Source organism: Sardina pilchardus, chromosome 11 (genome assembly GCF_963854185.1).
Source record: "Sardina pilchardus chromosome 11, fSarPil1.1, whole genome shotgun sequence".
In the NCBI taxonomy this organism is placed as follows: domain Eukaryota; kingdom Metazoa; phylum Chordata; class Actinopteri; order Clupeiformes; family Clupeidae; genus Sardina; species Sardina pilchardus.
In genome coordinates, this window is record NC_085004.1 from 28,083,408 (window position 1) to 28,107,746 (window position 24,339).

The 24,339-nt window shown below is 42.1% G+C and overlaps 1 protein-coding gene across 1 annotated transcript; it reads left to right on the top strand.

The window, feature by feature from the left end:
• Positions 1-1,618: 1,618 nt before the first annotated feature.
• Positions 1,619-24,136, top strand: ptprja (protein tyrosine phosphatase receptor type Ja). Its single transcript, XM_062549361.1, has 31 exons — positions 1,619-1,887; positions 10,456-10,474; positions 10,605-10,814; positions 10,980-11,078; positions 11,265-11,534; positions 11,923-12,162; positions 12,427-12,696; positions 12,972-13,226; positions 13,415-13,672; positions 13,881-14,141; positions 14,318-14,572; positions 14,783-15,055; positions 15,343-15,603; positions 15,915-16,190; positions 16,390-16,662; positions 16,877-17,134; positions 17,614-17,886; positions 18,042-18,188; positions 18,314-18,545; positions 19,086-19,204; positions 19,349-19,436; positions 19,530-19,577; positions 19,701-19,709; positions 19,925-20,012; positions 20,276-20,366; positions 20,480-20,553; positions 20,685-20,819; positions 20,926-21,048; positions 21,290-21,450; positions 22,316-22,451; positions 22,569-24,136. The coding sequence occupies exons 1-31, from the start codon at positions 1,819-1,821 to the stop codon at positions 22,722-22,724; spliced, it is 5,427 nt and encodes a 1,808-aa protein (XP_062405345.1). The 5' UTR covers positions 1,619-1,818; the 3' UTR covers positions 22,725-24,136.
• The last annotated feature ends 203 nt before the right edge of the window (positions 24,137-24,339 follow it).

Sequence of the window (24,339 nt, forward strand, 5' to 3'; positions counted from 1 at the left end):
TGTGGTTTGTTTTATAAGTGACTAATTCTGGTTTGAATAGTAGAAAGCAACAGACACTGTGAGAGCGAGGTGAGAGTCATAGTATGAGAGACAGAGCAGCCAGACAAGGAACAAAAAATAGAGAAGAGAGAGATGAACTTGCATCTCATGATTACCTGTCCGTTTGTCTCATATTCGCTCTCACTAATTCACTGTGGTTGTCACATCCTTATTCTACACACTGTGTGTTTACTGAAGGTCGGCAATGAGGAAGAAGACGATGTCAGATGCAGAAGCTGAGATCTCTGTTAAGGTAATAAAGAGATAGAGGCAGTCAAGAGAGACCAACAGCAGTTAAAGCAAGAGTGGAAATGTGTTGCTCCTCTTCCCCTTGTTGTCAAATAAGCGTTACAGTATCAACATCATTTATTAACAACAGTCTTTACAATGGGTGTTCTATACTATCTTTATAGCCCTTTAGTTCAGAACTCACCCTGATTGGGAATAGAGAGAGTAGAGTGAACATGAGAAAACTAAACCAGAAGAACTGAAACCAAACCAAGGTTGAGACCAAAAGACTCTTCAGCTATTGTATCGCTGAGGAATGCGGTAATGGTTGAAAGTTTACCTGCAGGTTCAAGATGTATGAGCTGAGTTAGCTTCCTTATTTGAATGGCCAGTCACTGTTGCTTTCTGCCGTTAGGGACATAATGGTCATCACTCATGTTAAACAAAGCATATCTGTTAGTCTTCATGTTGATACACAGAAATTGACAGAGGGTGGATAATAGCACAGGAAGTAGTGAGCATCACCGCAGACAACACATTGCTTGAAGCATTCCTCAAGACGGGTGTACACTGAAACTTTTCTTGATTCCATCTTCTACCTGCTCTATTTTGGTGGTAAAACTAACCAAAGAGACTGTAGGACTACTGCCCTGTATCATAGACACAGAAGTGTGTTGTTATTTTTCATATTGTTGAAAGAGAGTCTTTCCTGGCATAATTCACCATAACCAAAAGGTGTAGGGTTTTGCCATCTACAATCCATCAGTGATCTACTTCAATGAAGTTCTTAAAATGCCACTGACACAATATTTTTCTTTTATAGTAGGCTAGGCCTACAAAAGATTAAAACAACATAGACTAACAATTACGATGGCAGAAGGCCACAGGCGGCATACTGTCATCATGTTACAAATGAACGAAATGTCTACAAAGTGACCAATGAGGAAATGCATTATCAAACAATGGTGCATGTTCTCGAGCAACACACCTACAGTACCGAAGGCTTCTAAAGGAAATGGAAAGTTTGCACATGAAACAATTAGTACACTACTGTGTTGACAGTTTTTTTTTTATCCTTACATAAGCCTGTCAAATAATCAGTCACTTTCCCATGTCTCTTGTTGAAAGTGTCAGAGAGAGACGCGAAACGTTTGAAATAGGCTACCTATTAGAGCTTCAAGATTTAAATGGGTAAATAAACCTCTCGTGCAAGCAGCCTGCGACCTTGAAGTGCTGCTAAAGGGGCGGGCCACCGGCTTTCTGAAGTCCCTCGCTTTCAAAAGTTGGTGGTCATGTCATTAGTTTCCTCTGCTCCACCCCGAAAGTTTTCTCTGTTAACAGTGAGCGTTCCTGTACCATCCTGCGGGGAAATCAGCACCTGAGTTGCGGAGCATACAGTCTGTCGCATTTACCTATTCGTTTTAGAAAAGTTTCATTAGTTTCGAAGACACACAACAGGGAAGGTTAGCTGAGAAGAAAAAAGAAATCCGCGTCCGTCAGACATGGTCGGACAAACCAACTAACTTTTTGTGACCAGTTATTGTCCTCACAATGAGGCGTTTACAATCATTCGCCAGTGTGCTCTTGAAGGCTGTTATCTTACTTTTTGCCACTGTAAAGGTAAGTCATGAGCTTTTAAAATGGGTTTTGTCTCAGAAACTGGTTAGACTCTTCTTGGCTAATGGCAATCTAGACTGTTGGTACTATTGCACGGTAGCCTACTGTTGTGAACAAGTGAACTGTAAGACCAAACATTCTTTAGGACATGTTTGGTATAGGCCTTAGTTGAATCTCTGTTTAAAATACAATCCTATTCAGAGATTGATCGTTAAGCGTTGGGATCAAATTGTAATTTTACACGTCAATTTTACATTTAGTGGATGTCATTTTCGTGTCAGAATGCCATTTCAGGAAACCCTTCACCTGTCTAACTTACCTGTACATTTGTACACAAAAGTGTATTTTATGTCAAACGTAGGCTTACTGACTTTCAACATCTCTACGTTAAGAAAGGGGAAAGTGTCTCAGTGTATACATAACTTTGTAAGCTGTCAGAAGATAATTAGCCAACCTTAAATTCTCTCTGATTGTCAAAGTTTTAACTAAAATGAAAATGTGAACATATTTCTTATGATGTTTTATGATAGCGGAGAGCAGGTTGCTCTTTGATTTGTGCATGTTCTTCTTTTCTTTTTTCTAATTGCTGTGTGTGTGTGTGTGTGTGTGTGTGTGTGTGTGTGTGTGTGTGTGTGTGTGTGTGTGTGTGTATGTGTGTGTGTAGTGTACTGTTTGTGGATGTTTGCATGCACATGCATTATGCTTTTAACTATCTGTTCCAGTGGCAAGTTCTGTTGCCTGCTATAACAATGGATATTTTCCATGAAGTGAACTGTTAACCAGAAGTTCACCGTATCTATGCAAATATCTGAGGGTGGTGGTTTCATATCTTCATAGGCCTGAGAGGCCCTACGGTGGCTTTGGCAATGATGCATCATACCCGCTGAGGTTGTGATGATATTACACCATACCCCGATGCAGTCAGGTTTAGGCAATGTTTGCTTTGTTGTTTAGGCCTACTTAGTCTACTTTCCGTTGTGTGACTTCAGAGTCAGAGATCATGGAGGAGATTCAGTTGAACTACATATTAGAATTCATCCCTAACCTCTCTGTCCAGATTTGATAGAGAAATTCATTGGGTGAAATGCTCTTCTGGTATTCCTGTCCAGTTACACTTTGTTAACACTTATTATTAACAAACATTTTCAGAGCAACAAACATGATGCCCTTTATAACATATAACACCTCTCCATCACAACTCAAGATAAGTACAAACAAGTGTGGTAGGTGAGGACCGCACGACGCCTCAGTTTCACACATTTCTAGTACTGTATACAGTACCGATACAAGCTCACAGATCTGACAAGATGTTGGAGTCCTACCAAAAAATTTTTTTTTGGACGTACAAGTATCTGATAGGTAACATCAGAAGACTGCCAGCATCCAACGTCACCGTCCCCAAATCCCCATTTGACCTCTGATGCTGACCTTTTGTTATGTAACCAGCACACATATCAATGACAGGTAGATTTGGCTGTAAGACAGCTGACACGCAATAGCTTGATCGGAGATGTGTTCCTATGGAGTACAAAGCATTGAATCCATCATCAGTCTAATTTCAACAACTGTAAAGCATTAGAGCACATATTCCTGCATTTTGATTTAGTAAACACATTTTCATTTGATTAATTTAAGCTGCATTTTCTTTTCTCCTTAGTATGTGCAATATTGGATTTTAAGTTAGTAATAGTATGCACCATACAAGGCATTACGATACAAATTAGTATAACAAAATACATTGTTTCTATCAACTACATAAAACTAAACACGAAGGGGCTTTATCTAGATGATTTCCACCGTGTGATAGCTTTACGCTGTTTATTAAATTGGTGATTCATGGTGTCTTTAACTGTGATCAAAGGAGTTAAAGCGTAAGGGATGTTTTCGGTGCAGAGTGTTTTGTTTTAATCCTTGATGTACCCTAGAGTCTGCAAGTAATGACCCAGGAAAGTACAGCATTTTGCATACATGTCCTGAGAAATTGACGCCCAGCCAGTCGAGGCAAAATCAACTGATAGGCTTCTAAACGAGGGGAACATTGTGACGTGGATATCTCCTCATCACAGAACTGTCTCGGAACAAGGAAAGGACAGCTTTCCTTATTCCTCTTCAACACTGCCCATGCCTCACAGGCTCAAACTGTATGTGGGCTGGTCCCCTTTGTGGGTAAAAGAATACTTTGACATTTGCAAGTGAATTTGAGGACTTTTGAGTTTTGTCTTTGTGCGACCTCCTGCATACTTTCAGGCAACATTTGCATAAGCACTTGCATGCATGAATGCACAAAGTGCATACAGCTCATGCTTAGATGTGGCATAGCTCTTTGGCACGCTGCATGTTACAGGGTTTATTTCCCTTTGTGGTTATTTGGCCAGGTGTCTGAACCATCTCAGTCTCATGCATATCAGTGGTCCTCACCTTACTGAAAAAAAATGTGTTCTCTGAGAAGTCAAGAAAAAAGGCCGCACTATGCATAATCACCATTTATTTCCACAGACACAGGCAGTTTCGGCGTTCTGCCTTCCTTAGTGCTGCCTTTTCTCTTGTTTTTCAATTATAGTTTATACTTTGGTCAGCACTCTAAAAACATAAGTCTTGAGTGAAGCCTGCTTACGAACTCCTCTGAGAAGTCAGTCATTGAAATCAAGAAAAAATGGGACATGGCCTTTTAGAAATCTACTGCCTGACTGTTAATTGTTGTCACTGGGATAGATTTAAACAGTGTTTCGGCCTTTGTTTGTAATATAAACCAAGGCAGAAATACTATGTAAATTCAATTCACTACGTACATTTTAGATTATACTTCATCCAGTTGCTGAATTTTTAAGAAGGGCAAATTTTGTCTCCTGTTGGATCAGTGAAGAGAGTATCTGGTTAAAGTGAGTGCCTGTTCAAATGACTAGTCTCACAATGGACCCCCTCTAACTCGCATATCTTTTCCAGCGGTCCAGTAATAAATTAGGTCAAACATTTTGGGTTTTTTTTTTTTTTTTTTTTAGATGAATTCTGCATATTAATTCCAAACACAAAGAGCTCCAGTAAGCATGACCCATGGAAATGGGAATCCATTCTTTTCCGCTGCTCAATGCTGTCATTGTGTGGAGATGGAACGCCTGGATCCTGTGTGCCTTAGAACAGGGAAGAGAAGCAGCAGCTATTTAAAACAGCCGCAACTAACTGGAAAGGTCAGAGTATTTAAATCAGAGATTGTTTATGGCACAATTAGTTTTGCAGGCACTCTGACCATTGTGGAGATTTTGCATTAATTATCTAGTATAAATTGATTATGTGAAACTCTGGAATGTCTTAATCTGTTTTGCCTTTTAAGAGGGAATCACTGTAATGGTTTTGTCTTTATTGGCTTAGTGTCATAAGAAAAACCAAGCTGTGTCTAATATCTAGTTGTGGCGTTGTTCGGTGTTCGGAAGTTGGTCGGTGATGCTTCACTGTGTGAATTTTTCAGTTTAACACTGTGCAACCGCACCAAAAGTTTTTTTTCTTGATGTTATGCCAATGCAGCAGACTTCACAAGTTCCCAGCCACCACTGCTGCTGTCTTGTGCTGAGCCAAAACACCCACACAAGCAAGCAGCCGTGACGTAGTGGGCTCGTTATCACCCTGGTACAATTTAATTGGCGGGACAAATCAGTGACTTTATCAGCGGTGGAGACAGACGGTCCACTGATCTGCCTTTTTGGAGAGAGCACATTGGACAGGGGAGCGAATGGGGTTTTTTTTTTAGTCTTTCCCCCTCTTGTTCTCTTTTACTGCCACCATGCAAATGTGAAGTCTGCAGGTCTGCCCGGCGCGTTTGCATGTCCCTTTTAGCCGCGCTGGCCACTGTAACCCGAGCAGGAAGTAGGGGTCCGATCGGTTATACAATTACGGCCGATAGAAATCTGCAGTGAGTAAGAGGCCCGACTGAGGGACAAGAAGTGCTCCGCTGCTAAATATCACATCTTATTTCCCTAGCCCAAGATGGGCCTGGCGATACAGTGGCTGGACCAGTCCATGCACTGTAAGTGAGAGGAGAGAGGAGGGCTCTCTACCTGGCTTGGAGGACGGGCCTACAGTACAGCACAGTCACAACCAGCTGGTGACAAGGCAAACACACAGAGCAGGCTGTGGTCTCTTTGATCTCTCACCAACGCCAGCATCCCTTTCCAGCTCTTTGACATCACCATTACAAACACCTCACACCTAACCTAAACAGACAAATCAGTCACAGCCAAATGAGCACAAACAAATCATCCTCACTATTGCTATGAACACATCACTGGTACGTCATTCATTCATGCAGGGAGAACACTGTCTCTAAGACTAAAGGCTTGATTTAGTAAAGGTAGCCCATCTACGGTATCAACAGGAATGAATTACTAGATCCTGTGTATCATGTTCAACATTAGAAAGCTGTAATCGTCAGTAGGCCCCTGTATTTTAAAGAAACATTATCTTTTTAGCTTATATCAGGGCCTGTGTATGAGTCAAGGCCTCAGAGTTTACATCGATACTTGTAATCTGTTATCAACCAAGGACAAACTGTAGAAATAGAAGTATAAGTATTCATTATATTCCACATTCTAATGCTTGTCTGTTTTGAATACATGCAGGGGAGCTTCACTTGTGTTCAATAGAAAAGCAAGACCAAATAGAAACAGATGTTAACTGTGTCTGAACCAATTAATCATAATCATAGAATATGTTGGGATATGTTTTTTATTATGCTTCTCACATGAATCATTGTGTGGGGAAGTAAAAAAAAAATGAAGCGAGGCGATGTTTATTGTTCGGTCCAAGGAACTTGGAGCTTTCATCAGAATAAACATTGCTGACCTGAATATACCATAGCCTCTTGTTAACAGACAGCAGCCAAGCATTCACAAGATGCACTGGACCATCTCTGCAGATGAGTTTGGACATAAACATCTCTTCATTTTCTATAATTAAGCTTATCAAGTGGATTTAGGAAAGTAGAACATATCTGTAATGAAGACAAGTCATTTCACAAGCTGATTCTCTTGTTTATTGGGTTTTTCCCTGACATTTTGCAATATTATCTAAAGAATCAGTCAGTGAATTGAGTTTTGCAGAAAACCCAATGACCTATTCGGTGATCTTGTCAGCCACTGGCCAAGTTGGTTATTAACAAGGTGGGCTAGTATATGCAATAACAACAAGGATTCTAGACTAAATTCTAGTCTTTAAGAAAACTGATTGTGGTCTGGAGGTGTGCCTGTGCACAACGTGCAGGAACGTTATTATTATCTGTTGCATAGCAATCCTTTAAAAAGAAGAAAAAGGAGCAACACCCTTCAGAAGGCCCATCCACGTAAACCATACTGTAATCTCAGAGATGAATGTGAATGAGCTCATATTAGGAAGTAAACGTCGCAAATTGCTCAACGTAAAGCTTAGCCATAATCCACAGTGGAGTAATAACACTTAGTCAACATACTTGTCTTGAGGTGAATAGGTTGAATTTTCTTTTTAAACCGTGTATGACATTAGTTGTTCAGTATGGGTTCAAAACATTTGAAATGAGTTTACTTTCATTTTAATGTGGTATTAGTTTTACAGCCTCTAGTGTCAGGAGCAAATGCAGAGTTTGGTTCCCAAACGCCACATCTTTCATTTGAATGAATTTTCATGAATCACGTTTTTATTGTCTTTTTCAGGTATACAGTGGAACTGCAATCATTGTTGTATTTGTCTTTACTCAATGAAAACAACACAACTGTAATGTTATTGATACAACTTGAAATACGTAATTAAATGATATCACTTTTATAAAAATTCTTAAAAATGAAAAAATTAAATAACATTTCTGACAGGTCTTTGTGAGCCTGAAACTAGTCTCAACTCCAAAGGCGTCCAGGTCCCTAGACTGTCAGTTACGCAACATCATGTAGGTGATTAGTTTGGCAGATCAGTGAGTGGGAGTAGAGGAAACTGTCATGTTAATTTTTTTTAAAACGTTTTCCTGATTAGCTGGTCTTGCGCATTGTAGATTGAGGTGTCACACATGACTATACTTAAAGGGTTGACTTCTAAGTGCGACTGCTTACTACGACGGTGCTCTGTTTGTGCTCTTTGGGGGCCCTCCTCGAGTGGTAATATGTAAATCCCACATTTCTGCAAAAGGAAGTTGCTTGAGCTTGAAAATGGCAAATAACGTTGGCCGTCACGCAACATCACAGCAAACTATACCACTGCGCAAGTTGCCACAGGAAAGTAATATCCTGTGTCACGACATCAGTACTTTAGCCCAGTAACCACAGCCACATTCCAAAGCCTATCTTCAACCAGCCAAGTTGTGCACTGCTGCTGAATCATGTTGTATTATGTTAATTTGGCTTGTTTGTTGATCGGACGCTGTGGGAAGTCCCCGACCGATTGCGCAAGGAGTTTATCTTTTCCTGTGTAGGCTATAGTGGGGAAAATGACCACAATAAACAAGGATGATATGCAGGTGGATGGATCACACATCCCTGTGTAAAAGTGCAGATGCTGTTTTTTTATCAAATTGAATCAAGCTGCCCGGAGCTCTGAATTGATACAACATAGCCTACTCCAAATGTGTGCATCGCTTACAGTACATGTCCTATACATGTACAGCCTATTAACAAAGTTAAAAATAGACTTGAATTGGCATTGTTGCTGATGTCATGCCTATGTTCTCGAGGGAAACAGGGCGAACCCTTAACTGGGCCTAGCCCTGGCCCTGGCCCTCTTCCTGTGTGTGGCTGGTGAGCGGTTGATAAGCCTCCCTCTGAGCGTGAGGCTCTGGCGGCCAAGCCCCGGCAGCAGCCTGTGGTCAGGGTGAACTGAGCGCTCCGTGTCTGATGCAGCTTGCTTGCGGAAGTGAAAGCAAGTGTATTGTTTTGACCTGCCATCTTGATGGCTGCAGGTCGATTGCACCAGCGACACTCGACAAACGAGTGAAAGGTTGAGGATGGTGAGCCAGCTGTAATGCCTCCTGAGATTTTTGCCGGAAAAGCTGTGAAATAAAATGACTCTCTTTTGCCGGAGTGTGCAACAGTTTCAAAAGATGAGTTCATTGTTTTGTTTTTTTCCTTTCTGTTGTTTGGTGACCAGCTTAACCTTGGGCTTCAAATGTGCAGCAGTGCTTACTAAGTCACATCTGGGCCTCAGGTTTTTTGTGCGTGAGGACTCTTCTCACCCAGTTAGGCCAGAATTTCAGCTAGTATGATCACCACAGGACCTCAGTTCCTGTTTTGTTTTCCCCTAATTTCTTCAGACCTTTGTTGTGCATGTGATGTCTTACTGTGGGAATTTCAAGGCATGAGAAATGAAGACATTTTGGCGGGTTTTGTGTTGTATGGGGAAGTACAAAAATGGTTTAGTTTGCAAAGTTAGATGCTGACACGGTCATACTCAATAACTTATTTAGTCACACTTACTCTCATTTTGTTTCTCTTTCGAATTGGTCTATATTTCCCATGCGCACAATGAATAAACACCTTTAACTGCATTTATTCTTGTATTTCCATTTGTCTGACGCATGTTAAGCCATTGATGTTAAGCACAGCCTTTTAACTTATTTACTGAATGGCCAATAATATGTTGTGCTATGCGTAGCCAATGTTGTGGTGGCAACACAGCAGAATGGGGTCAGTGATGAGACCGTAATGTTCATCAGCTCCTTCGACAGAGTGGTCATCAAGCAAGGACCGCATAGGGGACAGGGGTCAGTAGCCTCCATCATGCTCTTAGGAGTGGAGCAGGACCCTCTCTGGCCAGTGGTGCATCTAAAGCTGTGTGGTGACAACCAGATCAAATCTGCACTCGTGATCATTTAGTATTTTTGTACTTCCTGCCACATTCAAAGTGTTCACTGCTTAAAAGGGGAAGGAAACTGTGTTGTCTTGGACCATTGCACCCAGTATGGGGATGGGGCAGGGGGCTGCTTAGTCCTTTCAGCCACTGCCATTCTTTCTGTGTGTTTTCTTATCTGTCAGACAGTCAAATTGTTTATCAGTTTATTTGTTTCCTTTTTTCCGTATGCTTTCTTTTGTTGCAATACAACAAATGTTGTGGTCTCTGAAACCTAAGGAAAGAGATAACATGAAAAGGTTTTGCAGAAGGAAATACAGATATGCAAATATTAGATGTGCAAATCTGCAAATATGCAGCCAGCCAGGCTAAGTGTAGCAGACTGTTCTAGACTATTTGAAAGTGTTAACACACATTTCCCTTAGTTCAAAAAAGTAGTTGTGTGTATGAACACTGCCACCCTTAAAATGTGGTTTAAGTCTATTTAACATGTGCTCCTGTCCTGATCATCAAGATGTCAGTGGGGTTTTGCCACACATTCCATAAGCAGCCCTCTATAGTTGAGATTTGATGTGTTTATGTGTTTTAACTTTTACAGAAATCTGAATTAATATGTGAATCTACTATATAGCAGCACAACATAACAGTACAAAACAATTACAAAAACACCAGCAAACTGAACTATTCTATGCAAAGATTGTCGATTCTGCTGGTTGATTAATTAATCTGTTTAAGTTACAACCTACAACCATTAATTTCACTTTTTTATTCTTTCAGGTTTTACATTCACAACAATGTAAGTGCCTATTTACAATGTCTTCCATATGATCTGATCAGATTCATTATTTACGTATATTATTATTTGTGTACATTATGATTCTCTCTTGCAATCAGTTAACAACCCTCATGGTTTTCTTGCTTTGAAGGTCTTGAGTCTTGTACCTATAAATTTGACATCACCACAACGGATATCTCAATACAAGTGACAGAAAGTGTTGTGCCATGCAATGTTCACAATACCACCTTCAACCAGACGGGGGGGAGATTGATCATCAATGAACTGACGCCAGGAACCGAATACTCTTTATCCATCAACTGTACTGGTGTGCAGAACTGCTGTTCTAACTTCACAACACGTATGTCCATGTAGCTTCCTGCACTAACTATATTCAGTGATATCCTGTCCTGTGAATTTCAACAAAATGTGAATATTTTATATATCCGTGTATAGATATTTTATATATCCGTGTATAGATATTTTTTCACTCCCCCCTTCCCACATCCTTCTCTTGCACGCACAGAAGCAGTCAATCTTACAGTCACGCACATCAACACAACATCAGCGAATGTCACCTGGACAGGGTCCCTCGTTGCAAACGCCTCGTTCACGTTCACCACACGTAAGTCGCTCACTGCCTCCTTGGAGGAGTGCCGCATGCTCACCAGCACCCCTCACACACCTACGCATGTGAAGCGGGCCAACGCCTGATTTCAGTCATTTCAGTCTTTCATTTCCCGCGTGACTAGCAGGAGCTGACCGGTGCCCCCACCCTCTCTTCCCCTCACCCGCTTTCTTGCACACACAGGCCCACAGGGCGTCAGCAATTTGACCGCCAGTAAGGTCACGTCCGATTCCGTGTCTCTTACTTGGGTCAAGGGCCAGGGCGAAAGTCCCTTCTATAGAGTGCTTTGGAAAAGTAAGCAAACCTCTCTGACCAGAAGCAAAAGCACCGTTGACGCCTCTGCCACGATAACAGGCCTGACCCCTGGCACTAAATATGAATTCACGGTCAAATCAGTCGCGGCTGATAACCAGACTGAAGGTGCCGAGTCAGTTGCTCTGCCAGTGACAACCAGTAAGTTCTCATTTTGATCTTGAACTCTGTGATGGTCCAGTCCTGAGATCTTCTCATGGTTGCTGAAGTCCAACATCTATGGGTGCATCTAGCAGTGGGTTGCATTGTTTGTTTGCCTCACCCAAATAGTTCATTCGTCTCTAATTAGTAGGATTTTGCTCACAGTACTTCATACAGTAGTACTGTAGGCTAGTACTTCACCAGCAAGTGTCAAAGGTCCTCCTTAGTTGAAAAAGGAGCAGGATGACCTCATGTTGGTGTGACATCACCTGTCCAGAAATCTCACTTGAAGCATGAAAACTGTTGCTTATTATTAATGCTGTTGTGGTGTAATGAAACTGTTTTCAGTAGGTCATCTAAAATGTAAACTATCTTTGGTTTTTAACAGACCCAGGAACTGCTGAAAACATCACAGCTGTCCAAGGGAATAGCTCTATGAACGTGTCCTGGGACAAGCCTCAGGGCTCTGTGGAACGATATGTAGTGCAGCTTGGAGGGCAAAGCAAATCAACAGGCTTTCTTCATGTTGAATTTGAAGATCTCCAAGCAGGAACTGTATATAATTGCAGTGTGACTTCAGTTCTTGCAGCCGTAAACAACACCTCAGACTTTGTTGAGTTGGCTACCAGTAAGTCTCAGTGATATATATAGTCATTCTGTTGATATGCTTGTTGATATGCAATGGTGTTAAAAAAAAAAACAGGATTTTTCACTTCAGTCCCTGGATATGTGTTTTGCTGATAGTCATAGTAGAAGATTATTTCCTTCTTTTATGTTTATCTCACCCTACTCTTGTCTTTTGGCCCTCCCCCCCCCCCTCACTCTCACTCTCTCTCTCTCTCTCTCTCTCTCTCTCTCTCTCTCTCTCTCTCTCTCTCTCTCTCTCTCTCAGAGCCCAACCCTCCAGACTCAGTCAGCATCAGCAACAGGAGAAACAGCTCCTTGTCTCTCACATGGAGCACTCCTCTCCTGATGAGTTCAGCCACACAACTCTCTTATGCGGTGTCTTACTCTCCCAGTGGCTCATCTGCAGAGGAGGTCACTAATGGTGACTCTTTCATGCTGTCCAGTCTGGCCTCTGGAACACTGTATAGCATTTATTTGACAACCATTGGACCTCAAAACCTGAGGAGCTCCACTGTCTCTTTGGATGAATACACTCGTATGTGTCACTTCTTTTTTATTGTTTTGCTTACTCTGCTTCCATGAGTTGAGATTTGTAAAAAACTGAGATGTTAAACTTTGCAGGAGAAACAAAAAAGAACCCTTTGTGATGAGGGCCGTATTTTAATTGTAGTCATTTTAGCACATTTAATTTCTCTTTGTCTAGCTTTGGCAAAAATTCTGTGTGAGGGTTACAGCCATTGATCTCACCGGTGTTAACAGAGTTTTAATTTGTCATTGGGTAAGTGCCTAAATCATATCTTGTTTTTACAGTGCCCAACCCTGTGACTAACCTCAGAAGCACTTCTCTGTCCACCACATCAGTGAAACTGGAATGGGGCAGCCCTATTGGTTATCAGAGTTACTATAGATATAAGGTCTCTGGAGTGCAGACAAATGAGACTGTTTCTGACAGCAGTGAAATGACAGGCCTTCAACCTGGAACTGAATATAACTTCAGTGTCACAACCACTATATCAGAGTCTCCTGCTGTCCAGGGGCAGCCTGAGTATGTGTTGGGCTATACAAGTGAGTATTGTTGTAAGGGCAGTTTTGAAATCCGACTTGAATGTGTTTATCTCCTCACAGTGAGAGAAGAATTTTTGTAACTATTTATTCTTGAATTTCCCCTTGGGGATCAATAAAGTATCTATCTATCTATCTACATCTATCTATCTACTGTATTTTACTCAAGATTTTTTTTTTTTTTTTGCTAGAACCAACGACTGTAGGCAATCTCTCAGCAGAGGCTGTCAGCACAACTCAAATTCGCCTCACATGGGATCGACCACCAGACCATAAAGACTCTTATACATATGAAGCACAGATTAATAGTTCCATCGTCCAGAGCAAAATCACTTCTGGCGACAACATAGAGTTTGAGAACCTGGTCCCTGGCACCAATTACACGTTCAGGGTCATCACCAAAGCAAACAACGAGACATCTCAGCCAGTTGATGTGTCCTCATTCACAAGTAAGAACCCATTTTCTTTGTCACACCTTGTAGGTTGTCACACCTAGTTGTACCCACGTGATTTTTTTTATTTTAGACCTGGGTTTGCACTTTTGGCAAACTGGGACTTTAGCTATAGCCAAAACTTGCCACATAGTAATAACACATCATTAAATAAAATTGAACAGATTAAGAAGTTTTTTGCTGATCTGTGTTGATCTTTTTGTAGAGGTTGGGAGAGCAACAGGCCTGACTGCAATCGGAACCACAAGAAACATGACAGTCACCTGGGACCCTCCCACTGGAAACGTAGAGACATACGTCATCGCCATCCGCCTAAACCAACATCTGATCGCAAATGTGACTGTGACAAATGTGACAAACCAAGAGGTTTTTCAAAATCTGTGGCCAGGCAAAAACTACACAGTCACGGTGACCACCAAAAGTGGACCATTCCAGGAAGACTCAGACATGGTCTCAAATGCCACATGTAAGTTGCACTAAATCCAACAGGCCAGTGTCCTACAGTATACATGGATTAAACCAAATCCTAGAGTAAACGGGAACTTCAATAAATTTCAACTGAAAAAGAGCTTTTAGTCTATGACAAGACTTAATAAACAGCAAATATTTTGCAAAGATATTTCTTTTTCAATCCATCCTCAGATCCCACCCCTCCCAGGGAGCTAGTGGTTGAGCAATCGACTAACAGCTCCTTAAGCCTGAAGTGGGAGAGGCCTCTAAACATGTCGTTGGGAGAGTACAGCTTCATTGTAACCATTGGAGACACTCCCTATCCGACGCCGAATGACAGCATCACCGTGAATGACCTGTCGTCAGGCACTCAGTACAACGTTACAGTGAAGACTGTGGGTCTCATGGACTATGAGAGCACAGTGCTCACAATCTCAAATTACACCAGTAAGTCTTCAAATATCTCAATACAGATTCAACATGCTATTGCTCTCTCCTCTCTCTCTCTCTCTCTCTCTCTCTCTCTCTCTCTCTCTCTCTCTCTCTCTCTCTCTCTCTCTTCCTAAAGTTGGTGTGGTGAGGATGGTGTCCATCTCTCCAATTAGTTGTATTTGGAGGTGAGAGAGAGGTGTGATTTCAAGGCGTTGTCTCTTACAGATCCCAACCCGCTGAGTGAGCTGAAACAGCTCGAGCTCAGCACGTCGAGCGTGACTGTGAATTGGACTCAGAGCGACGCTAAAGAGGGTTATTCGTACCTGGTGACTGTTTATCATCCTAATGGGACGGAGGTTAATCAGGCCAATGTCTCCGAGCCTGCAACAACAGCGACTATAGGGAACCTGGCGTCTGGAGCGGAGTACAATGTCACTGTCATCACTCAGACTGCAGGGGGCACTAGAGCTCCAGCCAAGTCCATCATCGCATTCACAAGTGAGTTTGGTCTCCTGACTATTTATCAAACAGTGCGTAAGAACCATACATTTCACATTGGGTAAAGTGGATGAATCAGAAGCTTGTTTAAAAGCATCCCATGTCAGTATTTCTTAGAAGTTGTTTTTGTTTTGTTGAGCACTTCTTTTTTTAACATTGATCATGTTGTTTGTGTGTGTGCAATTTTTGTTCTGTCATCAACATCAGGCATTTCTTATTGTTAAATGTGTAACATCCCCGAGTTACTGCTATGTATATTGAGCTTGTATGGCACTCTTTTTTTGCAGAACCCAACCCAATCACTGGGTTAGTAGCCATCACACAGAACGATTCTGCTGTGTTCCTAAACTGGACCAAACCCATAGGCTTCCCTGCAGGGGGGATTTACTACATCACAACCAACTGCAGCGATGCCCAACCCAACAGGACTGTCCAGGTGGAGACCATCTACATCACAGGGCTGCTCCCAGGCATCTCCTGCTTCTCCACTGTGTACAGCCAGGTCAACGACATCTCAGGGGACCCAGTCAGCATCGAATATAGCACAAGTACGGAGACTTGTCTTCCATGACTTTCTTGTCCTTATTTTCAAATCTGGGATGTCTCACTATACATTTTTTTACCTGGTTTGTCATGAATATGTGCCTTCTGAGTGAACCCTTACCTAGATTTGAGATTTTCAGTCACAGGACTTGGCTTGCATGCACTCAAGAGTTTTGCTTTTCCGGCATGTTCTTAAGCACAGCCCTCTCGCTGCTGCCACACAGATCCAGTTTCACAGCACTCTTCTCTCTCTCTCTCTTTCCTTCTCTCTCACATGCCCTCTTTTTCACACGCTCTTCCTCTTCCCCTCTCACAGAGCCTCCTAAAGTCTTTCCTGAAGTCAGACATGTTGGCAAAAATGGCACCCTCTATGTGACATGGATGCCTGTGAGTGGTGTCGACAAGTACATTCTCTCTTTGGCCACTGCTGGATTGCCCACCCAGACTGTTAACATTAGCAACAACGAGAGCACTAACCACAATCTGTCACACACATTTTCCGACCTGCTGCCCGCCACTGTATACACGGTCGTCGTTACGACAGTCAGCGGCTCCTTCAGTGAGTCGTCAGAACTGGTTTCCATAGCAACCTGTGAGTACTCAAGCCCGACTGATTGGATTGTCTGTAGTAGAGTATGATTGCTGAATTGTCTGCCACATCTTGTTTCTCCTCTCGGCTGACTGCATCCAGCCTTGAAGTGCATTAGTAACATCATCTGAGAAAGCCATGCTCACTGGTTTTTCCTGAACTGACCGCTCAACCGCTCAACCGCTTTTGTTTTCCCCTGTAGATCCCACCACACCTGGAGCGATCACAATCATAGAGAAAACCACAGGCTCCATTGCACTGGTATGGGAAAGTGCCCCAAACATGACCAGTGGCAGCTTCAATTACACTGTCACATATGAAGCAACAGGAGAAAATAGTAGTGAAATCACCACCACCAACACCACCCAACTCCTGTCCGGCCTGAGTTCTGGAACACCTTACAACATCTCTGTGGCAGCTGTTGGTCCAAAGGACCTCAAGAGTGACTCTGTGTCTGTGTACCTTGTGACAACAAGTAAGGCTTTTGAACTACAGGTCAATTGCAACTACTAAGCAGTGTCTGTATGAACAGTCAAATAGACAGTCAAATGACAAATACTGTACAAGTCTTCTCTGATCCCCTTCTCTGATCCCTTTCTGGTAGCAGGTGACTCCTTAGGTTGAGCAAATACATAAATGAGAAGTCTCACATCCGCCTAACTCTGGTGCACATCCTCTTGTTTTGGCAGGACCTGAACGCGTAACACGTCTGCATGTGTTTGCAACAAGCACAGACAGCATTACAGTACGGTGGACACCCCCTTCCGATTCCAAGGATGGATATAAGTATAACGTTAGCGGCACGGATGGAACACCATCCAGAACCACCCCAGACACGGAGTTCAAGTTCACCGATTTAAGTCCTGGAAGGAGCTACAGCTTCAGTGTTCAGAGCCTCACTGCTGACAACACAGGAGGAGCTCTGGTGAACACATCAGGTTGCACAGGTGAGCATCGGTCACGTACTGTAGGCGAGGGGGTCACTAGGGTACTCTCAGGCACTGGTGCGGAAATCGGAGTGCTATTATTGTACTGCAGCAAATAGTTATGCTTTTAGTGGACACTCTCATCCAGAGTGACTTCTAGAGAGCATCAGCAGGAAGAGTCCCCCTGAAGCAACTGGTGTTTATATGCCTTCTTGCTCATGGGGCACCGTGGTGCCAGCCAGGAATCAAGCACGTGACTTTCTAGCTTTTGCCTGGAAGCTGAATTCCCCAAACCACTACAGTGTCACTGCCCCATAGAGAAAAGTGTCAACGTGTTCTTGTTGCAGAAATCATCATTGTATAATTATCTCTTACCTAATGATATTTCACAATATCTCAAATATTTGTGTAAAAAATCACTTCAGAAAAAAAGGCATGTGAGAATATTTTTGATTGCTGTCGTCGGCATACGCTAACAATGCCACGCATGTGTTGTGCAGTTGCAGCTGAAGTGTCTTCCATAACCTGTACTGGGCCTGACCGGACTGAAGCCATTCTGCAGCTGACGTGGAATAACCCTCCTGGCTCAAACACAGGCTTTGAGATCCAGCTGGGAGACCAAAAGGAAACAATTCCCTCATGTGACCCCACATGCAATCATGACTTCAACTCTCGTCTGTCTTACCACACTGACTACACCATTGAGATCAGGACCAAAGGCTGTGGGAATAGCAGCTCTGTTAAAAGTGTGTCCTGCAAGACTGGCATCACAGGTGTGTGTGTGTGTGTGTGTGTGTGTGTGTGTGTGTGTGTGTGTGTGTATGTGTGTGGTGACAGTCTTTCAGTCTGTCCATCAATTTTAGAAGACGAGTTTACACATTTTTGTTTCTGTACACCTCTGATTGGTCGGTTTGTGTACTTCTTGCAGTCCCTCCTCAAATGACCACTGAAAACACTGTGACGACGACTAATACAGAGTACAACAAGTTCACTCTCCTGCTAAGCGACAGTCTATTCAACAACGACACCTACGGCCCTATAGTCGCCTACGGCATCCTTGTTACCTCAGATACTGGTACGAGTATCAACATCAATTAAGTTCTGAATGGAACCTCCTCCACATGAGTTTTATATATTTGTCTTTGTAAATTATGTTTTTGTCTATTTTATGATACGTATTTGTGTTATCTTCCCAACAAGGGACAACAAATGCTGGAGGAGCAAGCAATTACCTGAACAACACCTATTCGGACTGGACAGCGGGAAAGACCAAGACATACCTGGCTGTTGGTCAGGAACTCCCGTCCGAAGCTTCCGAGGCCGTCTCTGCGAGGTCAAGGCGCAGTACAGGCGCGGTCACCGTGGAGATTGGAGATGACTCTCAGTGGAAGGGATACGTAAATGGACCTCTCAATGCCAAGGGGAGTTATAGGTAAGTGCACAAAAAATACCGTACATATTATCTCCGAACGACATTGCGAGGGCTGAGAACCAAAGGGGCGTAAGAAAGTCACATTTTACCAACTTTACAGGAGAGCCCAAAACAAATCTAACTGCTTCTATATGTTCACAGTTAAAGACCTTTGGTTATTGTTCAATAACTGTATATATTTATAAATATTTTACTTCTATAATTGTGTCAGCTAAGAGAGCTCATCAAGAGCTTTCAGGTTATATATAACTCAATTTTGACCAAAATGTCACTTACGCCCCTTTGGTTCTCAACCCTCGATTGGATCTACACATCTGTTCATTTAAAATGGGGATGAGATTGTATTCTGTGAGAAATGGTATTCTAGAAGCACCATAGTACTCTTCAATAGTTCTGTAGGGTGGAGTGTATGGCAAGTTTGTCGGGCCTACATGTATGCAAATGACTGATGAACTCTATGGCCCTCATGTGATGGAAATCTGAATATCACTACATCTGTCTTTGTGTGATGAGCTGCACCACTTCCTTTCACCTTTACAGCTTTGCCGTTGTCATCTTCACCAAGCTGGAAACACAGAGTGGACTTATTTCAAAAACCGAGTCCTACTTCTCAATCACCGAGTTTCACAGTACACCTGTCGATCTGCCCGAAAATCCAGGTAACAGCTTAGTAGAGCCATCCTTCCTTCCATCCTTCCTCCACTCTAAATCATATAAACATTCCACTGTTTCAGACGTTTGTGCACTGTACATATAACACGGAAACGACTATTATATGTCTTTAACTTTTTCCGTCTCTCTAGCGGTCATTGGTGGAGCCATAGGAGGAGGTATTGCGGCTATCGTCATCATCCTTATCGTCGTTATGATTATCGTTGCCACCTTCAAGAGGTTTGTTTAATCACTAGCACCTTTGTTGATGTTTGTGAAGACGCTTCTATCCACCATTGTGCCGTATCTTACAAGAGTAATCTTTCATTTTAGGAAGAAAAATAAAGAAGACACTCCAGGAGTCCCCATCCACTCCATCAGGTCAGTTTGGCCTGGACGATATATTCTTATTTTCAATTTGCTTTTTAAACTTACGTCCATTCCATTTATAACTTGATGATTGTTGATTACTGACCCCAAAATACTCTTCTTTTGTTTTTACAGAAACAAAGTGTAAGTAACACCACTGAAGGACTCTTGGCACTGATCTTAGTTGGGCATTTCCAAAAATGTCTGAGCAGGTTACATACAGTAGATTATGTAGTAATCAAAGTTGTATAACATGACTATAAGATTGTTATCCCTCTGTGTAAAGTATGCCATTTTATTGCACTTTTTTAGTACATATTTATGGTGTTTTTATGGTGTATGTTATTTTGGTTTTAAAGGAGTGAGCCCATAAAGGTGGAGGACTATGAGGCCCACTACAGGAGGCAAAGAGCTGACTCCTTCTGTGGCTTTGCAGAGGAATTTGAGGTGAGTTTTTGGACCTTATTTTCCGCTACAGTACAGTAGCTAACAGCTGTCACATTTGTATCTAAATAATGATGCTGGTATTATACAGTAGTAGCATATGTGCCTATTGTGGAACAAATGGATTCCAAGGGAGCTATTCCTAACAAATGTAACCATGCACACTGTTTGTTGTCATTGTGAACTCTGGGCCAACACCATTTTTAAAGAGCATTTGAGAGTGTATTGTTTGTTTCATGAAAATGTCCTGTCCCTGTGCCCTGTAGGACCTGAAGCCTGTGGGTATTAACCAGCCCAAGAACTCTGCTATAAACCCTGAAAACAGAACAAAGAACCGCTACAACAACGTGCTACCCTGTAAGTGTGTGTGTGTGTGTGTGTGTGTGTGTGTGTGTCTATAGAACCTAAAAACTTACAGTTAATAAATTGTTGGTGGTTTTGTAATCTCCTTGTCTGTCTTCTTTATGTAGATGATAACTCACGGGTCAAGCTGTCTGTCCATGGCAGTCAATTTGATGATTACATCAACGCCAGCAACATGCCCGTGTGTATACCTCTCAGTGTGACGCACATTGTGCATTCAGTTCAACTCGTGCATTTCTGCTGTTTCTATTACTGTACATGCTTGTGACTGAAGAAGATTGTTAACGGACGCGCTGATTTGTTTGGTTCCAGGGTTACAACTCTCGTAAGGAGTTTATTGCCGCCCAGGGCCCCCTGCCCGTTACAGTGAATGACTTCTGGAGGATGATTTGGGAGAAGAATGTTCATACTGTGGTCATGCTAACCAGATGCAACGAGCAAGGACGGGTGAGCTGTGACCACCATACTATGCAGTACAGTACATGCAGACACACTGTGCTACAGCGGAGTCAGTGGTGCTTATGATGACGGATGATGTTCATCTCCTATCTAGGTGAAATGTGAAGAGTACTGGCCAGCTGGCACGGAGACCAAACATTTCAGTAATCTGATTGTGAACACAACCTCTGAAATTCCTCTGGAGGACTGGACAATTCGAGACTTTGATGTCAAAAATGTGAGTTATTTCAACTAGAGAAGACTTCACTAAACGTATCAGCCACCAGTTTAAGTTGTTTTTTCTTTTTCGATTTTTCTAACTGTGTCCCCTCAACCACCAATTTTCACATAAACTGGTTAGACTGGAAGATTTGCTTTTACACCATCCTTATTTGATCAGACAGTAGTGTGTGTGAGTGTGTATGTGCGTGTGTACTGTATGTACTGTATGGTAAGTGATGCCATGCGCTCCTCTCCAGGTGAAGACGGCAGAGACGCGCGCCGTGCGGCACTTTCACTTCACGGCCTGGCCAGATCACGGCGTGCCGGAGACCACCGAGCTGCTCATCAACTTCCGGCACCTGGTGCGGGAGCACATGGACCAGTACTCCCGTCACTCCCCGACCATGGTGCACTGCAGGTCTGCAGCCGTCCACACTGATCTCCCCTCACCCCTCACCCCTCACTCACTCACCCCTCACCCCTCACCCCTCACTCACTCACCCCTCACCCCTCACCCCTCACTCACTCACCCCTCACCCCTCACTCATTCACCCCTCACCCCTCACTCACTCCTGACTTCACCTATCTGACTTATGTAGCACGATTTTTGGGCTTAAAGGCAACTCAAAGCACTTTCCAAGACAATCGTAATAATCAATGAGTTAAATGAGCTCATGGGTTAAATTTAACTGACTGAATGTCCATGGGCAATGATGAGGATTTTTTTAAAGCTACACAATGTAAGAATAGGCCAAATGCACGGAAGGCTGTTCAGGTATTTGTTTCCAGTGGAGCCAGGTGTGTTTGAACGTGCAGCTATTGTTAAAGCAGTGTCTACAGTACATGGACCTGCTTGGTTGTTGCACCTACTGTAGTGAATCAGCACTTTACAATGTAAAAGGACTCTTGCCTGTGTTAAAATTGTTATTATTGAGCAAATCATATTTTCAGTGTTGGAGGGAACATGAAAGGAGCAAAATATAACTGAATATGCAGTTACATCACACCTAATGCACCACCAGAAACAAATGAGGTACCTGAACAGCCTTCCGTGCATATAGCCTATTGGTATTGACAAATGGAATTAGCAATAAGGCCGTGCATCAAAAATGTACAGACAGGGACATCTTCTTGCACGGTACAGCAGTTACACTACACCTTTATTTTCAGACTCTCCTTAATCCTGAGTCCAGTTTATGTTAGAGTGTGACCAAAACAGTTTCTTACCAACAAACAGAGAGTCTGGGGGTCTGAGGTCTGTATCTTTCCATTCTAACACACAGTGCTGGTGTGGGGCGTACGGGGACGTTCATCGCCATCGATCGGCTCATCTTCCAGATAGAGCGGGACGGTGTGGTTGACATCTATGGAATCATCCATGATCTCCGGATGCACCGAACGCTAATGGTACAAACTGAGGTAAGTGACACAATTTTCTACATATGTTGTCAAGTGGGAGACTTCAGCTGGTGAATGGTTAAAGTTGTTGCACTGAGTGAAAACTGATTCCCCCCCCCCCCCCTTGTGTGTTCCCAGGACCAGTATGTGTTCCTGAACCAGTGTGCCATAGATATTATTAGGTCACGGACGGGGACTAATGTGGACTTAATCTATCAGAACACAGCTGCCCTCACTATTTATGAAAACTTTGAACCCATGAAGAAGTCCAAAAATGGATACCACAAGGCCTAGTTGTCACAGCCTCTCAGAAAGCTTGGCGTTTTCTGTGGAACCACTGAAGTAATTGTTAAAATGATTCTTTTCTACTGTTTTAATTTTCATTGAAGGGATTTTTGACTTTTTCATTTAGATATTTATTTAACCGTAAGTATGATTTTGCAGTTTTTGAAGGAATTGTAAAGTTTCGATACATGAAGACCTTTTACATTTTTTTTATAGCTTGTTTTGATCATTTCTATGAACCAGGTACTATCAGTGTAATTTCTTATACTGCTATTTATTTTACTCTTTGTTTACACACTGTAGATGTATTAGGCGTGCTATACTTCTGACTTTCAAAATAATTTATTTTTATATAAGTTAAAATTATTCATTTGTCTAATTTTATCTGTGCAATACATCATGTCATCTAAATGAATATGCAAAAGTTTTATTTTGGTTAATATATATATATATATTGCACTCAGGACATCATCGATGATATGCACTAGGTTTTTGCATATACATGCTGATCTTTAAGGTTGCTGTTAAATATTTAAATTGAATTAAATGCTATATTTTAATGTATTTTATAGAGTATATTATTGTTCAGACATGAGCACTTTCTCACCAATACATTCCATCAGCTACTTTAGTGACCAGGCGTTGTCTGCCCCCTACCTGTCTTATTTTGTCAGGTAATAATTTGCCCTCCACAGTGTTTTCTGTTTGCTGTCAGTCAAACGAATTCCCTCACGCCTCTGGTTGTTTTCCTGTCCCTTCCTGTAGCTCTGCTTCACCCTAACTTTAAATACACTGAACCTATGAAGTTGTAATGTTTATTTTCTTGAAGGGTGTAGGCCACATAACCTTTGTCTGTGTTACCTCATAATTGGTGTACTTTGTTATATAGACAAAAAAAAACAGTTATGGATCATAGATGAAAATGTGAAAATTCACAGCCTTACTCATAGATATGTATACTTTTTAAAAACAAATTTTATACTGTTTTCATTATTTATACAGTCCACTGCAATACCACTGCGATACAAAATTGCATTTACTTCACTGTCATTAGTCTGTCATTTCAAATAGTAATTTATGAAATGATTTTGAATCACTGTCATATGTTGCATCCTGAGAACATGCTTTGATCACACCTTAAAAAGGGATCTTCATTGACCATTGTTGTAATTTTGTATGTACTGTTCCTTTGACTACTGTATGTATTGTCATATGCAACATCTTTGTATAAACGTGTGTGTGTGTGTGTGTATGTGTATGTATGTTGCATAAACATTTCGCTGAAACATTTCAAGATATGTATGCTTTAAACTCTTTTCTTGTTCTCTATCTACAGTCTTAAAGAGAAATGCATTATGCTGGTCACAATGACAATCTGTACGTGTTCAAATTGAAGAGTAGACTTAAATATAAATACCTCTTAAAATATACAGTTGTGTCCTGTCCTATGTGTGTGCAGATGGCTGTGTTGTGTCTTAGGAAGTGTTGGTGGGCTACCGGTCAAGCAGTACTAGGAAGCAGACAGCACATTGTCCTGAATTGTGCAACTGTACAGCAGACTTCACACTTGTAGGCAACAGACATGCAGCCCATATCCTATGAAATACTGCTGCACTTGAGGATC

Bases quoted from the DNA above. Each gene is read 5' to 3' on its own strand.
- ptprja (XM_062549361.1), top strand. From the start codon at position 1,819: ATGAGGCGTTTACAATCATTCGCCAGTGTGCTCTTGAAGGCTGTTATC. The intron at 15,604-15,914 runs GTACGGAGACTT...CCCCTCTCACAG, and splicing joins CAGCATCGAATATAGCACAA to AGCCTCCTAAAGTCTTTCCT. The intron at 19,205-19,348 runs GTAACAGCTTAG...CCGTCTCTCTAG, and splicing joins CGATCTGCCCGAAAATCCAG to CGGTCATTGGTGGAGCCATA.